The following is a 19,122-nucleotide window of genomic DNA, read 5'->3' as shown; positions in this document are numbered from 1 at the left end:
TGCTGTAAGCTAATATTGAACAGCTTTCCAACCTTTTTAGATACATCTTGTTTCGATTCTTGTACTGGGGACTCATTTCCGACTTTGTGGGCAGTGTTCTCTGGTTCCTGTTTTAGAAACAAAAAAATAGAGACCAAACTGTAAATTATTTCTGTGAAATCTGCCAAAGATGAACACACATGAGAAAATATAGTATTCATAAACCAAAGGTCTTTAAAGGGTTTAGATATTTGTATACTGATACATGCTCATGGATTTTATGTCAATGGAGACAATGTGATTTACACAAGAAAAGTTACCAATCAGCAACTCTCCATTTTTCTACTGTAAAAAGATATTTACCTCCAACCATGAAAATTTGCTCAATTTATAATATTAAAAAATTGTAATGGAAGGTGAGAACTTCTAAGTACTTCTGTAGCTGAAAAGGATGAAAGATTTAAGCCTAGGGTTGAATCACAAGTCTTAGTTTTCCTACAGTATTGTTCTATAAATGTACATACATATGTATAAATATAAATGTGGATAAATATAAGAGTAAATAACACAGAAAATCACATTCAGACAGCAGTTTTCTTACAACTCTGCAAGCTTTGGATAAAATGAATAAAGACAATCATAAATTAAATAAAACCTTCAAAATAGTATCAGATGAAAAAAATTAAACCCACCAAAAATACATATATATCTACGTATACATTTATATATACATACGTACATATATATATATAATTGGGAGGTCAGAGATAGTAAAAATGGATATTGCATTTCTGCTAGGAAAAAATAAGAGTAAAATAAGAGTCATATATTTGTAACTTGTAACATAAAATTATTTTCCATCTTAAGCTGCTCTTATAGAAATACAGAAACTAGATGGCTATAATCAATATTGAGAAAAATGCCCAATCCTCAGTGTAAATCAGTTTGCTAGAAGGTCATTATAACCATTTTGACAGATAAGTGACCCAAGGCACACAGGATGCAGATGAGTATCAAGTGGTATTAGGGACAGATGTTTGGCACAATTAATAAATTGCCCACTTGGGCAATTTTATTGGAGTGTCTGCTTTGAGTCCTAGCTGTTCTATATTTGATCCAGTTTCCTGTTAATAATGTAGATCATGGGAGGCAAGAGATGATGGCTCAAGTACTGAGTCCTTGTTACCCACATGTGAATTCTAGATTGACATAGGCACCTGGCTTTGGTGTGGCTGCACGCTGCTCACTGTGGGCATTTAGGAAGTGAAGCAGCAGAAGGAAGAGCTGAATCTTTCTCCTCTTCCCCAGTCTTTCTTTCAAATACAATGAAAATAAGTAAATGAAGACATTTGTAAAGCATAGAAAGTTGGAACGATTTTTGAAAATTATTTACAAAAGGTATACAAACACAAGTATCAGGGCATGTTCATGATGGGCTTTAGACAAAATTACTCCAGAGATTACTGCAGTGCTTAAGATTCAATGTGTTAATGAAATTCCTACGGGAGTTAACAACAGATCTGATCTGAAAAGCATTTTCACTAAATTTCTCCACATTTGGAGAATACTAACAATCTTATGTAGATTGTTCTAGAAGACAGTTGTTCCATGGTACCTTAAGTTTTATGTAAAATTCAAATTCCACTGTGGCTCATAAGTGCCTAATATGATATGGTCCTTGCCTGCATCTGACAATCTATACTTCTCAGCTCCATCTCTCACCATTTTTAATTATGCTCTGACCTAGTGGATGGCTCCTTGCCATTAGGATCTCAGTTAAGTGTTATTTTTTACCAGAAAAGCCTTTATCGACGATTTTAATCAGCTTAACCTCCCCTTGACCTTCTGTAGCAATATTTTATTTTCTTTACCTTTGTTGCACCTACCACCATTTAAAATGACCATATTTACTTGCTCATTCTTTTGTCTCTTATTTAACCAACTAGAATGTAAGCTCCAGGAGAACAAGGAATTTGTTTGTTCTATCACCATTTGCCCAGTTCTTAAAAGAGTACCTGGCACTAAGTTATCATTTGTTAAATGAATACTGTTAAAGATGCACATTTTTTTTAGTTAATAAATATATCTTTTAAAAATGCATTTACTTTGAAAGACAGACTGAAAGAGAAGACACACACAAACACAACTTCCATCTGTTTGTTCACCTCCAGAGTGGACACACAGCCTGGGGGTGGGTCAGGTGGAAGCCAGAAATGCTCATGTGGGCAGCATATTTGCATGGAAATGATCTATAATCACAGAAATCTTTATTACCATTTATTAAAGATCATTAAATTAAAAGCATTAATTATAAATAAATTCAGGTCACTCCTAGCTTTTACTAATGTAAGAGCTGAAGTTAATTAGCGCACCCAAAGTGAAATTACAAAAAAAAAAAAAAAAAAAAATAGAGGGACCAGCATGATGGCCTAGTGGCTAAATCCTTGCCTTGCAACCACCAGCATCCCATATGGGTGCCGGTTCTAATCCCGGCTGCTCCACATACCATCCAGCTCCCTGCTTGTGGCCTGGGAAAGCAGTCAAGGATGGTCCAAAGCCTAGGGACCCTGCAAATGTGTGGGAGACTGGAAGAAGCTCCTGCAGGGTTCCTGGCTTTGGACTGGCTTGGCTCTGGCCATTGTAACCCACCTGGGGAGTGAACCAGTGGATGGAACAACTTTTCCAACAAAGATAAATAAATCTTTTTAAAAATAGAAATGAAATGTGGCATTCCCTCTTTTTTTTTGTGGAGAAAAAAAGGGAAAGGCACTCCAAACTGGCTATTATATCACCTATCAATTCCTTTTAATACTTCCTTTTGACTGTGTCTCATGCCTTGGAATTCTGTGCCTTAATAGGTTTCTCTGGACTTAAGTTTCTTTGTTCCAAACTTTCTTCCACCTTTCCACCAGTTTTCTTAATTCCCTAGCAAAAATTATAAAAAACTGTACTATCTAGTACAGTTGTAAAACAGAAAAATTGACTTCATATTTCCTTCCTCAAAATTTAAAAACCAGAGTTTTCGATCTGATATTCAAGGTTCATCATAACCTGGCTCACTGTACTTCTCTAACATTCTACCACTAACATTTTTTTATACCAGTAAGTAACACTGCTGTTTCAATATCCATGTCAGTATCATGCTCTTTCAAATTCCATTTCTTTACATATTAATTAGTTTACATTATCTCCTAACTCTGCTTGCTCCATTTCCTCTACCGACACAGGCAAAGCTTTCAATTTTCAAAGCCCAGCATAAGTTTTACTTCCTTCCTGAAACATTTCCCTATTCCATGTAATAAAGCTTTTGTGTCTGTTCTTTTCTTCCGCTTGCTCTTCCAAACTCCTTGTAGGATTTAACACCTATAAATATCAAGATATCTTATTTGTACATCACCCACTGGGGTACTTGTCTCTTTAGTGAGACTGTCAAATCATCAAAAAATATCACACAGCAAACCTTTCTTTGTATTAGTTAAGATATCAGTGCATATATTGTTACACAAAACATGCACTCAATAGGCTCAGTGTATCTCTACCACAGAGGACTACTTGGCAATACAAACAAACGTATCATTGGTGGACAAAATGGATATATCTCATCCATTCAGCTGATAACAAAGGTCACATAATATATGATTTCAAGTACAGAATCTTCTCAAAATGACAAAATTATAGATGGAAAGCAAATTTAGGAATGGTGTGAAGGGTATAGTGCATGTGGCTATAGAGGGGCAGTACAAGGGAGAGTTGGATGATGATCAGGTCACCGGCGTCTTGATTGTGCTAGTGGCTTTATGAGCATACACATGTGATACACTGTCACAGAAACTCCCTTTGTACCAAATTCTGTGCTTAGATATAATCACTGGGAAAACTGGGCAAAGGACACACAGGATATCTTTGTACTAGCTTTGAAGCTTCTTGTGAATCCATATTTCAAAATCAAAACTTAAAAATGGGATAACATCTGGGCCTGGCAGCGTGGCCTGGCGGCTAAAGTCCTCGCCTTGGGCGCGCCCCAGAATCCCATAGGTTCTGGTCCCGGCTGCTCCACTTCCCACCCAGCTCCCTGCTTGTGGTCTGGGAAAGCAGTCGAGGATGGCCCAATGCATTGGGACAATGCACCCGTGTGGGAGACCTGGAGGAAGTTCCTGGCTCCTGGTTTTGGATCGACCCAGCGCCGGCCATTGTGGTCACTTGGGGAGTGGATCATCGGATGGAAGATCTTCCTCTCTATCTCTCCTCCTCTCTGTATATGACTTTCCAATAAAAATATATAAAAATATTTTTAAAAATTGGGATAACATCCAAATTCATATTTATTTATTAAATAGGTACTTTATTTTATTTAGGCTAGGTAAACTTATAATTTCTTGGATAAATTGAACTCCCCAAATCTACTTGTTAAAATCTTACAATCTTAGAGCTAAGTGGTTTTTCAAATCTATAAGCTAAACTTCAATATCTCATATGCTCTTGGGTGCATGACTAGGTATGGGGATAGCTACATTTTTAACCACAAATAGGTATTTTAAGAGATACTTGAAAATAGAATTAAAACATAGGTTTACTTCGGTACAAAAAATTTAAAAATCCATGTATAGCTTTTTCATGCTACATATTGTGAATGAACTTCTTGAAGACTGAGTACGTGCTGCTCCAAGCACATTTAGACAATGTACATGAAATTATTTAGATTCTTTTTATTAGAGCTGAGATGTTGTTCGTGACATCAGCATTCCATGATTTGAATCCTGGTTGATGTGCTTCTAATCCAACTCCGTTATTGTGCTTGGGAAAGCAGCAAAAGAAAAAAAAAAAAAAAAAAAGAACCAAGTAATGAGGTGTTGTTACTCATATGGAAGACCTGGATGGAGTTTCAGGTTCCTGGTTTTGGTCTGGCCTAGCCATGGCTTTTGTGCTTACAGTAAACCAGCTGATGAAAGATCTCTCTCTCTGCTTCTTCTCTAACTCTGTCTCTTCTTCTCTAACTCTGCCTTTCGAACAAATAAATAAATCTTTGAAAAGCCAAATATTTGAAAAAGATTCATATATATATATATATAGCATGTACAGATTTAAAAAATTTTGAAAAACTATTTTGATTAAACAGCTTGTAAATACAAAACACCTTTTATAACACAGAATATTATAACTTTTCTTAAGTGCTCAGTTAAGAATCATTTCTATTAACTGTTGAATCTCTTGCATATTTTTCTTCATTTTCATTTAAATATCTCCCTCTCACAGATAACTGATATTCCATAGTTTCATTGCCTTGATATTACCTAAAGTTTTACCATTCATGCATCTCTCAACAACCTATTTCTAACCAATCTGTAAATACTATATATATTTTCTTTTTAATTTATTTTTAAAATTTATTTATTTTTATGGGAAAGTCAGATATACAGAGAAGAGGAGAGACAGAGAGGAAGATCTTTCATCTGCTGATTCACTCCCCAAGCAGCTGCAATGGCCGGAGCTTAGCTCAATCTGAAGCCAGGAGCCAGGAGCCTCTTCTGGGTCTCTTTCACAGGTGCAACGTCCCAAGGGTTTGGGCCATCCTCAACTGCTTTCCCAGGCCACAAGCAGGGAGCTGGATGGGAAGTGGAACTGCTGGGTTTGGAACCTGGACCCATATGGGATCCTGGGGCATACAAGGCTAGGACTTAAGTCTCTAGATTACTACTGCACTGGGCCCCTATATATATTTTCTATGGCTTATTTATCCCCGAGTACTAACTAAAGTACTAGTACTGAAACGTATCCAAGTTTTGTGTACAATAAATTCATTCATTTCTACTGCTATGGAATGTTCTACACACACACACACACACACACCCATAATCACAGTACAATTTGTCAAAGTGACTGGTTTGCAATGTATGTACATGGTAGGTATACTTGAACTGAAAAAAAAAAGTGTTTCATAGCTATGGACACAGGCACACAAGCATACACATACAAATATATAATCTATTTGATAAAAATAGCTCAGGTTGGTAATATTATTGTATTTTAAATGGCCCTTGATGCAATAACGTCAATACCAAACTCCTCTGCTAGGATTTAAAACTGAGACTGAGTTTTATATATTGTGAAGTTATCAATAAATGTGTCCACAAGTATACAAGTGCTTTGGTTACTTCAGTTTTGTCATGCAGATTTTATTTTCTCACTTAATATATATCCAGAGGTATTGTATAATATTATTTTATCCCAAAAATGATAGTCTAAACAAGAAATGAATATAAATCTAAAATTAGTAAAAGTTAAAATCTAAAATCTCTTTTATAACATTTAATTAGCTATTTCAATAGTACTCAATTATACCCAGTAGGTTATGTGACAATGTTATTACAACAACAACAACAAAAATACATAAAATGAAGCAAAAGCAAGAAAGTGTATACAATCTCTAAAAATATTTTCGAAAAGGCACAACTTACTTTAAATGTTGAAAGCCCGACTTTTTCTGGAGACCTGTTCAGAAAATAAAAGTAAGGAGGCATTGAATATCGGAGATGAGAAGAGAAACACTTGTACATAGTTTATTAAAATTGAATCTACATGTTAAAAACATGTATATAGTTTCTGACTGGAAAGTCCTGCTTCATAAAAGGCAATGCAGAAACCAGAAAAAAGCAGAGGAAAGTGACTCACATATAATCTTACCACCTGGACTAGAGATTCAAGTATATAATAAAGATATATAACATAACATCTTTGCAAATAAAAGTGTATGCATCCTTAATGACAAATTTCCCTAAAATAAATTTTTAAAGAAGTGTAAATACAGGTCAACAGTATGTAAACTTCTCCGATTTTTGACAAACTTTCGAACTGCTATCTAAACTGCTGAACCAGTTTATAGTCCCACTGCTGTATGAGTACTTGTTTTTGATAGCCCTGCCAAAAGTATCATTTTAAAATATTTTACCAATTTGACAGGCAAAAGAATATCTCATTGTTGTAACCTGTACTTTGATTTTAGTGTATGCATTACATATTTATATTGTTTTTGAAAAAAGATACTTTTGTTCTCAGCTACATTCTCTACTAGAGCGAAACTCTTTAAATGGACTACTCCACATACATACGTAATAATTGTAAAAACAACTTTCACCAATTATTTTTATCCCTTCCTTCAAATATTTGCTTCCAAGTCGGAATAGTATGATAACGGATTCAAAGCATAAGGGAGAGAGCCATCTTATGGCCATTTATTGACTTTAAGGTTATATTGTCAGAAATATTACGAAAGGATTTTAAATAATATGTCATCCCTAAATTTCTCTCTATAAAGTGATACGATTATATATCATAAATCTTTGGGCTGAAAGGCATCTTTTAGACCATCTAATCTCATAGCCTCCTTTTACAGATAAAGAAATAGGTCCCAAGAAATTAAGTAACTTTTTTTTTTCTTAAAATCTAATTTAGAGGCAGCACAAAGAGAAGCATCAAGTACTCCTACCATATTCTTTGCATATCAAATTGAGCAATTACACTGGTGGAGAAATCCTTGATCTACAGTCAAAACTCAGTTGGATAAAAACATCACATTTGCATAACAAATAATCAGTTTACTTAATACACATTTATGGAATGCCCATTATGTACCAGGACTAGAGACAACGGGTTTTTTTAAAGCTTGATTAAAGGGTTTTTTGCTTTTTGAAAAAAAAAAAAGTAGCTATCTACAGTGTTCGGTCAATATATATTTGTGTAACAAATGACAACTTCTAGAACAGAAAACTTTTATATCACCAATTATCTGGCTCTCCCTGACACAATTACACAGAGTTGATTAGGACCAAGGCTATTCACATTTCTCTTTAAAAAACTCTTCACAAATGGATGCTTAAATAATACAAGTAAAATCAAAACAACAACAAAAAAATTTCCTAAAACACCAACCAAAAAAACCTTGGAGATCAAATTTCCATGTGGCGCAACTCAGGAACACCGCCAGCAACACAAGTGTAAAGTCAACAGAAGATGAGATTAAAACAGTGAGGTCCTGAATGAGGCAGAGAAGGAAAGAAAGGGGGTAGGTGTTGTGGCATAGCAGCTTAAGTTGTCACTTGTGACACCAACACCACACATCACAGCACTGGTATTCTACTTCAGGCTTTAATCCAGCTTCCTGTTAATGTGCCTGGAACGATTGTTGGAGTGGTTGGGCTCTAATCATCCGTATGGGAGATCCAGTGGAGTTCCTGGTTCCTGCTTTCAGTCTGCTCAACCATGGCTGTTGGGAGCAAATCAGTGGATGCAACATCTGTGTCTAAGTGCATGTCTGTTGTACTGCTTTTTAAATAAATGAATAAATATTTTTTAAAAAGAACAGGCGAGGTAGCACTGTGGCATCTCAGGTTAAACAGCTGCTTGTAGTGCAGAATCCCACAAGGGCACTGGTTCGAGTCCCAGTTGTTGCACTTCCAATCCAATTCACTGCTAATGTACCTGGGAAAGCAGCAGAAAATGGCCCATGTGGGAAACCCAGATGAAGCTCCTGGCTCCTGGCTCTGGCCTGGCACACTACAGCCACTACAGCCATTTGGGAAGTGAACTGGCAGATAAAAGTTCTCTCTCTCTCCCCCACCTTAAATTTGCCTTTTAAGTAAACTTAAACTTTTAAGTAATATTTATATTGCCTTTTATAAATTTTATAAATTTGCCTTTTAAAGTGAAAACATACACATACATATTATATATTTTCAAAAGGTAATGTGGGAAAGAAATCTGACTTTCCTATGACTGTCACATCCAGGTTTTTTAGATTCCTCTCAGAAAAAAAAGAAAAAGAATAGGATGCCACACTTAGATCTTATAGGTAACTATTTTCAAGAACAGCATTTTCTGGTTATTGATCTAAAGCATCTAAATTATTGACACATGGAATTATTCCAGATTGAGCCTGGCAGTGCTTTACATTAACCATGCATATTGCTTATTACTTTCTTTGAAATAAGGAGGCATAGTGAAAACAGGCTTTCAACCAGATGAAACTTCCTTGACTACTGTTTCTACCATTTACTCTATGAGTGATTAAAACTCTTAATCATTTGAATTCTCCAAGCTTCAGTCTCCTCCTTTATAAAACAAAAAGTGTGTGTGTGGGAGGGGGGGAAGAACCATAAGCTTTTTAGGGCTGCTATAAGGATTAAACAGGCGTACATGGGGTACATGATAAACAGTAACTTCTTAAAGCTTTTAATCGCTCTAGGTTTCTCAAAGGCCCTCTAACAGTCTGGCCGTAGTGGTAAGACTGAAAAAAAGATTTAGAACACAGAGTCTACCAAGCTCAAGTCCCTTTAACAAGAGGGAACATGACACGCAATCAACCCATCCAGCAACCCAGATTATACTGTGTTAGTGATTAAATTGGGATTCTATCAGTAACTGGTGATTTCATCAAACAAAAACAGGTAACATCATATCTGAAGCCTATTTTAAGTGTTACAAAGTTAAGGTCCTGGTAGGTAGTAAAACATTTTTAGCTACTACTATAGCTTCTCCAAATCTGTTAAGACTATGATACAGCTCAATCTGTAAGACCAAAATTTTTTTCTGATAATAAAACAAATTCTTTTAGAGATTTACTTATTTTTGAAAGAGTTATAGAGGCCCGGGCATGATAGCCTAATCACTTAATCCTCGCCTTGCATATGCTGGGATCCCATATGGGCGCTGGTCTGTACCCCGTCTGCTCTACTTCCTTTCAGCTCCCTGCCTGTAGCCTGGGAAAGCAGTTGAGGATGGGACCCTGACTTGGGACCATGCGGGAGACCCAGAGGAAGCTCCTGGCTCCTGGCTTTGTATCAGCTCAGCTCCAGCTGCTGTGGCCACTTGGGGAGTGAACCAGCAGATGGAATATCTTTCTCTCTGTAGATCTGCCTTTCCAACAAAAATAAATCTTTAAAAAAAAGTTACAGAGGGAGGGAGAAGAAGGGGGAGAGAGGGTAAGAGTAGAAAGGGATGGGAGGGAGGAGGAGAGAGAGGGAGAGGAGAGCGAGGGGAAGAGACACTGATTTAACATTTTTTCCACATATGCCTTCAACAGCCAGAGCTGAGCTAGGCTGAAGCCAGAACCCAAGCCCGATCTTCCCACATGGATGGCAGGGACACACACAAGTACTTGACTCACCACCTGTGACCTCCTGGGGTGTGCATTAGTGGGAAGACAGAAGCAGGGTGAAGCCAGGACTAGAAAGCTAGGTAATCTGTAGGTATTCCAATCAGTAGCTCAAGTGCTGGGCTAAATGCCTGTCTTTGTGATACATTTTTTTGGTTCATTTACGGAACATCAGTACCTAGCAAAAAATGGAACTATGCACAATTTGCAAAGTTGGTTAAAATGATTTGAGAGGAAAAGAAATTCTTATCACCATAAGCAGCAGTAAATCATGATTTAGTATCCCCCACATGAGGCTTTCCTAATAGGGACCTTTTAAACGAACAATAAAGTAATCACCATCATTTATTAAACATGCTTCAAAAACTATGCTAACTTAGCCTGACATATTTTAGTTTCTTTCTCAGAACCCTCCTACTAAGTTGTACTCACTTTGCTTTACAGAACAACAGAAACTAAGCCTTGGATCAGAGGAGGTCATTTAAATTGCACAGCTAATAAATATGTAGGCCCAAATTTGAGCTTGTGAAGTTTGACTCCAGGGCTACTCTCAACCACACTGCAAAACTCTCTCGTTTGTTGGCAAGGTTTTAAAAGAAGACAGTTATGAAAATATTGTTACTGGTGCTATATATGAGTACCCAAGCAAAAGTGATCAACACTACTTCTAGAGTTGCACTAAACTGATTTAAATGAAAGGCTCTGAATCCTGACCTGCCCTTAACATCTATAATTAACACCTAATTGACCTAGCACTTCCAAATAATGTATGTACATTTTCAGAGAAATAAAGCTTTTCTTTCAGTGCCAAGCTTAGGATAGTATTTTAATACTATTTTTGAATCTAAAATTTCAAAAGCAGCTTATGAATAAGTACATGAATAAGCTAAGCCCTGCAGTTTCAGTAATCTTTCTCTTGCAAATATACAATTTTCCCTTTCTTAATTAGCACAAATACTGCACTATATTTGAATGCAGTAATGCCTAATGCCCTCCAGGAATCCTAAAGTGCAGGGGATTTGTTTGCCTACACACTGAGGGACCAATCCTTAGCTATATGCTAGGAATGTCTGTGCTCTACAGTTTTGTTTCCTTCCTCATTGTAAGCAGTCACTTCTTAAATCCTCACTTTCAGTAGTCACTTCTTAAAGCTGGCCATGTGTCTACTTTTAAAAAGTTTCTTCCCAGTGCCTATCTAGTTTTTGGTTCTAGTAAGCATTGGACTAGGAAACCAGATTCTCAAGGAACAAGCTAGTGATTCTCACGGTCTCCCCAGGAGACCCTATCATGTGGCTGGCTTTCTTCCTTCCTCTCTTTCTTTTTTCTTTATTGTTCAGAGGCTTCTAATAGGATATTTCTTGTTTTCAGTTGTATCCGAGAATGAGAATGATCATTACCAAAGAAGTGGCCAGCAGGTAAGCGAGGTGTTCCTAATTTTCAGTATCCTCAGACAACTCAACACTTCTTTGTAACTCAGTTTCAAGGTAGAAAAAATAACGCTATATTATTCAGTGTGTTTAATGTGTCTAATCAAAACAACCATTCATTTTCAAGTTTGAGGATAGGAGGGAGAAAAGGGAAAGCAACTAGATGTCAAGAAAATTAAGTTCTACTCTGAGATCTCCTACCATCTAGCCACAAGATTTGAAAAAAAGGGTTTTTAAAAGTTCCTTTAATTTTAACATCATTCTAAATTAGTTGTGGAATGAAGATATCTTTTAAACCAGCAGTATCGAGAGGGTATACCTAAGAAGCCGTTGAACTTGACTGGACAATAAGATGCTGGACTCTATGTTTGGTATACGCTTGCAATGGGGGAATCTCAACTGAACTTGAGCTGTGGTTATGCAACAAGGTGGAGGAATCCACCATGGTGGGAGGGTTTGGGGAGGGGTGGGAGAACCCAAGTATCTATGTAATTGTGTCACATAATACAATGTAATTAATGAAGTTAAATAATAAATAATTAAAAAAATAAAAATAAAAAAAAATAAACCAGCAGTATCTAAATTTTATATCCTCTAATTTCCCTTAAATTTGAGATATGGTATATGAAATACAGACATAATCTGACACACACAAATCCAGAAATGTCCAGTAATACTTTGTTACATCCAGTTAACTAAGTTTCTTCACAATATTCTGTAGACAATAAATACAGCAAATTTGACTTCTCTATTTATAATGGCAAGGTAATTTTCCCTGTAAAAAATCCCAAATGCCCACATAAAGGAACTTTTATTACACTTCACACAAGTGGAAACTCTTAGAAAATCCTGAAATTGTATACTTGTTTGTGTGTGTCAGGGTGATAGAACTCATTTTAAAGAAAATTTAATAAACCAAAAATGAAAGCCGCAAGAGTTCACATTTCATTTCAAATGGCTATATCACAAGAAACTTTAAGTTCACACAGTATGCCAATTACTAAAGCTTTAAGTCATAAATGTGCTTCCTACAAGTTGAACAAAATCATGAGTATGCTTCTTGCTCACCTAATAAGAAAACCAAACCAAAACAAAAAGTTTTCAAAATATTAATAGTAATTGCAACTGCACTAAGTCTTAATTTTTTTTGTAGCGGTGTATTACAACTGTTCTATCTTAACTATTCTCCCCTCCAGTCTTACAATGGGTGTCCTTCATGTACCCTTACAAGTTCATCATGCTGCCACTGAAGTGTCTCCCAACAATGTAGGAGATTATCAGCCTTTTAAATTTTTTTAAACTTTTAATTAAACAAATTAAAACTGTGTATGGGGAACAATAAAATTTATATACTTATGTACCTTATATAATTATTAAATGAAACTAATACATCATTACTTCATATACTAGTACTTTTTTGAGGTGAGAAATCTGAAAAGTCATCTTTTAGTAATTCTAAAATATATAATACATTATCATTAACTAATGTCACAGTGCTCTAGAATACATTTCAAATATTTATTCCTCATGTCTTAGGGAAACTGTACCTTTAACCAACAACACCACATACCTCTCAACTCTTCAGCCTTGGTAAGTATCATTCTACTTTCTCACTTCTACAAATTTGACTTTTTAGATTCCAGATACAAGTGAGATCATTCAGACTTTGTCTTTCTGTTGCTGGCTTTATTTCACTAAGCATCCAGTCCTCCATGTTTGTCTATGTTGGCACAAATGATAAAACAGCCCCCTTTATAATGCTGACTAGCATTGGATCAGGTATGAGAGACTTCAGGCAATTTACAGAAAACACAAAGAAAAGATCGTTTATTTTGGTGAAAAAATATTTTTAAATTCATGTGTGTTTTTTATAGTGTTTTCCCATGAACTTTTAAAAGACTTGCTTCACGTGCAGATTTCAAAAACTGTACCGAAATAAACTATCTTCATTCCACTTGAAGTACCTTTATATATGGTATATTTTATCCATCATTTATTAACAGACATTTAGGTTGATTCCACATCTTGGCTATTGTGAATACTTCTGCAATACAGCTACTACAGCCATTTGGGGAGTAGACTAGCAGATGGAAGAGCTTTCTCTGTCTTTCCTCTCTGCAAATCTTCTTTTTCAAAAAAAATAAATCTTAAAAAAGAACATTGCACTATTACAGTTTGAATGACTAGTGACTACTTTAAAATTTACTGTATATGGGTGACATGGTCATTTTTTCATCCAATTTTGGTTTACAGCTCTTCCCTATATTCCCATTGAACTGGGATCTTTTTGATTTTTACTTGTTAAATTTTTTTGGTGAAGTATTAAGCCTTTTCAGTATACTGTAAATTTAAAACATATTATCTCAAAAACTAATTAAAAAAGAAAAGAAAGGAAAAGGGAAGGAGGATGAGGGAGGTAATACCATTATGCTCTTAGAGTTATTTCCACAAATCCCAATGAATCTGCTAAAACTGATTAAAATGCTTGAAAATTAAAAATAATTAAAAATGGGAGTACAGACATCCTTGACATACCGATTTCATTTCCTTTGTCTTATACACTCAGAAGTGGAATTATAAGATCATATCTCAGTCCTATTCTTAGTTTTTTGAGGAAGCTAAATACTGCTTTTCACAGTGGCTGTACTAAGTTACATTCCCATCAACAATGTACAAGGGTTCCCTTTCTACAGGGCCAATACTTACATGTTGTCTTTCTGATTAAGAGCCATTTGAAAAAGGTATGACGTGGTAGTTCAGTTTAATTTGCATTCCTTGACAATTACCTATGTTGAGCACTTTTGTTGCACAGTCTGTGTGTATCTTGTTTTGAGCAATGTCTCTTTAGTTCACCAAATGTTTTCAAATCAGGTTATTAATATATGTGAGTGTGTGTGTGTGTGTGTGTGTGTATTTATGGTTTTCAAATATACGCTCGATTCAAATTTTATTTTTATTTGGTAGTTCCACATCAGAATTTGCTTTTGTCGCCTGTGCTTTTGATATAATAAAAAACTCCATTGTCTAATGTAGAAAACACAACTTTTTATTTTGCAGCAATTTCAAAATGAAGACAGTGTTTATCAACAGTGTTATTAATTTAGACATGAAAAGCAATTTCCGAAACATCTTCAAAATAAAGTTTACTTTAAATATATACTAGTGTTTTACTTAAGTAACCTTATGGCTTACAGATCAATCCCTAAAGTGTTTGCATGGATTCCAGTTAGGTAGGTATTGAATATAAACACAATTTTCACATTAGTACTTCAGCAACTTTATATATACATATTCCATAAAAAAGTTATTTTAACACACACACACACACATTACTGTTCAGTTTATACTAACAAAGCTTGTGTTTCAATATAAAATAAAGTGTGACAGATGCTTTCTCTAGTCTCTATCTACTTAGCATTTTAATTAGTTTTCCCTTTTCAGCTAGCATGTTAGTGTTCAGTAGCAATATTTTTCAGTACATAGAACAGCAGCCAATATTTTAAATTTTACATGCTCTGATTAATTTGTAGGGCAGATATTACTTTTCCCTCATATCCTAGTTTGATACAATGATAACATTTGTATATCTGAAAATTTCCTTAGAATAATGTAATTACTCCCAAATAACAGGTATCTTGGTCACTGGAACCTGGATTCTGGTGACCATACCAGTTGACAAAGTTGCCCCATGAATTTTATCAGAAAGGAAAATATCAAATCCTCTATAAACTCTGACAGAACACTCCTGTATTCATTATAACAGCAGTGAAAAGTATAAATATACAAAAGAAAAGCGACATTTTTACTTAGCCCTTTTAAATGGCTGGAATTTGAAACTTGCTAAAATCTGACTCTTTACATATGAAGATACTATTCATCTATTTTAGGGGGAAAAAAAATCAAAAGAAAATGTATAGGACCTGGGGTGTTTTTTGAGATTTGGATGTAATATAACATTTATTGGTTTTCCATCTCCATCGTTAAAAATAAGAATATTATCTATTGATGTAATTTACCTTGGTTAAAGAAACTTATACTAATCCTTCTAAAAGTCTTCAAAGGAAGTTTAAAAAATCAGAAGTCAAGAATTTTTTTTTAGTTTTTCAAGCAAACTTAAGATCATTTAGACCAACTATTTCATTTTCTGTGTGAGTAAAAGGAGTCCAAAAAAGGATCAATTAACTCATTTAATATTTAAACTACTTATTTATAGAATCTAGAAGTCAGAGTTACACAGAGGAAGAGATCTTCCATCTGCAGGTTCACTTCCCAGATGGCCCCAACAGCCCAGCACTGTCGTGTCCAAAGCTGAAGCTGAAGTCAAGAGCCTCATCAAGGTTTTCCGTGTGGTTGCCGGAGTCCAAATATTTGGGCCATTTTCCACTGCTTTTCCCAGGAACATTAACGGGAAGCTGGACTGGAAGTAGAGCAGCTTGGATTTAAACTCTTGTCCACATGGGATGCTTGCATCACAAGTGGCAGTGTTAACAGCTACACCACAAAGTTGGTCTCTTGTTTAACTACTGCTTTATCATCATTTACCATACACAGTGACAGACACTAAATATAAAGTAATAATAATAAAAACATATTCCCTGTCAACCTAGAACATATGCTAAAGTCAAAAGGCCTAGTTAAGACTAGGATCCAAATTCCTTTGTTGATTTTAACAATCCACACAGACTCTTTAAAAAAATATCTACTGGGGCCACTGTGGTGGCTTAGCAAACTAATCCTCCACCTCTAGCCATCATGACCATTTGGGGAATGAACCATCAGAAAGATCTCTTTGTTTCTCCCTCTTTCTTTCTATAACTCTTTCAAGTAAAATAAATTAGATCTCTTAAAAAGAAAAAGGGCTGGCATTATGGCACAGTGGGATAACCCTCTACCCTGCGGTGCCAGCATCCTCTGTGGGCACCATTTCCTGTTCTGGCTGCTCCACTTTCAATCCAGTTTATGGCCTAGCAAGGCAGCGAAGGATGGCTCAAGTCTTTGGGGCCCTACACCCACGCACGAGGCCCAGAAGAAGCTCCTTGCTCCTGGCTTCAGGTCAGCTGAGCTCTGGTCATTGGGGCCATTTGGGGAGTGAACTTGTAGGCAGAAGATCTCTCCATGTATTTCCTTTCCTCTGTAAAATCTGCCTTTCAAATAAAAATAATAAATCATTAAAAATAAAAAAAGATGTGTTTATTGATTTTGAAAGGTGGAGTAGAGAAAGAAAAAGACATTTTCCATCCATTGGTTTACTCCCTAAAGGGTCCCAACCGCAGAGGCTAGATGTGGTCAAGCCAGGAACCTAGCATCTTTCCAGGTCTCCCATGTAGATGACAAAGGCCCAAGTCCTTGAGCTATATTACACTGCCTTCCCAGGCACATGAGCAGGAAAATAGATCAGAAGTACAGCAGTCAGTCATTTATTAAAACCTTGATTTATCTAGAAGTACCGCTATAAATTTCTCAGAGAAAGCTTTAGGGTCCCAGGGACTGAAAGGACCCTAAATAGAAGGGCCATAATTTCGGCTAAACAATAGGAGACCAGCAGCTGAAATCAGAAGACCCAAGTTTTAATCCTCAATCTGTTAATCTATATGACAAAAAAAAAAATTGGGGGGAGGTTTCCAACTTTTAGACATTTAAGACATTGAAAGCTTAGACAAAACTGGGAGGAAATCATGCAGCATATATACACCATGCTAACTATGCTCAAAAATGACCAATGTCAACAACCTACCCTCTATCGCCTGCCACATTACTTTAAAGCAAATTCCAGAAATGACTGAACAATTCTGTATGCTTCCTAAAAGGACAAGAATTTCTCTTTAAAACACAACTACAACACCAATGTAAAATTTAGTAATTTCTTATTTTATAGACAATAGAATTCCAAGAATGCCTCAGTTTTGTTTTGTGGTCAGTAAATTTCAATAAGGGAAGGTTATACATTGCAATTCGTTGATATGTGTTTTTTTCATTAAACAGTAAGTGCCCCTTCAATTTCTTCTACCACTTGTGTTGAAAAAGCTAGGTTCCTCCTGAATAATTGTTTGTTGTCTGAAATCTTATTAATTGCATCTCCATGGTGACAATGTCAAATATTTTTAAGGAAAATGAGGAGAGACTGGAGTAATGGAAAAGGTATGCACCTAAGGAAAATTCCAAAAACCTGTAAGAACAGTATCAAAAAGGTTAGTGCTCAGAAGGCACTGACAGTTGAAAAAAAATAACAAGGACAAAGATCTCCTTTTATGAAAAACGTATTTATTTAAAACCAGAGTGACAAGAGAATGAGAGAGAAAGAGAATGAGAGAGCAAGAGAGAGAGAGAGACTGAATATTTCTTCTATTTGCTGGTTCATTCGCCAAATGGCTACAACAGCTAAAGCTGGGCTAGGCTGAACGAAGGGGCTGGGAACTCGATCCTGGCAGCTTACATAGGTAGCAGCCTGGCTATTTTCCTCTGCCCTTCCAGGATCATTGGTAGGAAGCTGGATCAGAAGCAGAGCAGCTAGTACTCAAAACATACTTTTAAATGGGATACCAGCGTCATAGGTGGAGGCTTAAACTGCTGTGCCACAATGCTCTTTGCCACAAAGATAGCCCAAAGTTTTTTCTTTAATTCATATTTAGAACAACAAAAAGTGTAGGTTGGCTTATATGTGAATAATTACATGTTATTATAAAACCTACATTACCCACAATACGCTATGTTAACCGGTAATGGGGAGGGAGTGCAGGGAAATCTTTCAGGACCATAAAAAGAGTGAAGAAAAAGTACAATATAGCCTATCAAGATCAAATCTGGTAATTCATAGACAACAGACTCAAAGCGGCACTAAACAATAGTAAAACTACTATACCAATGCATGAGGGGGGAATCGGGTGCGATCCTGACAACCTCTTAACAGGAGGTCATGTGCGTGGAGCAGGGGGGCACTCCAGGGTGGAGCAGGTGGCAAGGAGAAAACCTGGATCGCAACCATGAAGACTCCCAGACTTTCACCACAAACTATTAATACGAGCAACAAGGACTATATCCCAACTGCCAAGGAGGCCACAGGGAATTGGATGCCCTCGGAGGCCGAGTACTCTGAGGTCACCTACCCCCAACCGGAGCTTCCGCAGGGGATGGAAGAAGTCCAAACACTACCGTGCAGAAACCAACGTCATCGGAAAGACAACCAGAAGCCCTGAGCAGTCCGCAGAAACAGAAGAACAATAAACGTCCTTCGAGATCAGGGAGGAGAGCTTTCTCTGGTCCGAGCCTGGCTCCACCTCTGGACCCCCACCCTCCCTCGCAATGACCATTGGGATCGCTACGAAAACCCCTCATAGCAAACAAACAATCACACAAACTAAAAAACCTAAAATAAATAGACAAACAACAAAAAGTAGAGCTTGGAATCTGACAGGAAAGAGCTGGCGTGGATTGGCTCATGCCTCGCTGGGTGGGACACAAAGATTAGTCACTCTTCACCATGGTGTTGGGGACTTTCCTGCACACCTCACCCCGAAAAAAAAATGTTCTGCACCTTAATTGTTGACAAATGTCTTGTTAGAGTTACAAGCC

The 19,122-nt window shown here is 36.5% G+C and overlaps 1 protein-coding gene across 2 annotated transcripts in view; it reads right to left on the bottom strand.

Annotated features, from left to right (window-relative positions):
- WDR44 (WD repeat domain 44) overlaps positions 1-19,122 on the bottom strand; it is a 115,073-nt gene that overhangs the window by 78,077 nt on the left and 17,874 nt on the right. For both annotated transcript variants that reach the window (XM_058658267.1, XM_004587628.3), the window contains 2 exons: positions 6,435-6,468; positions 33-107 (listed from right to left, as the gene is read on the bottom strand). In XM_058658267.1, the coding sequence (XP_058514250.1) occupies positions 33-107; positions 6,435-6,468 (109 nt within the window). The remainder of the gene's footprint in view (positions 1-32; positions 108-6,434; positions 6,469-19,122) is intronic.

Source organism: Ochotona princeps, chromosome X (assembly GCF_030435755.1).
Source record: "Ochotona princeps isolate mOchPri1 chromosome X, mOchPri1.hap1, whole genome shotgun sequence".
Classification (NCBI taxonomy): domain Eukaryota; kingdom Metazoa; phylum Chordata; class Mammalia; order Lagomorpha; family Ochotonidae; genus Ochotona; species Ochotona princeps.
This window is presented reverse-complemented; position numbering and strand designations above follow the sequence as displayed.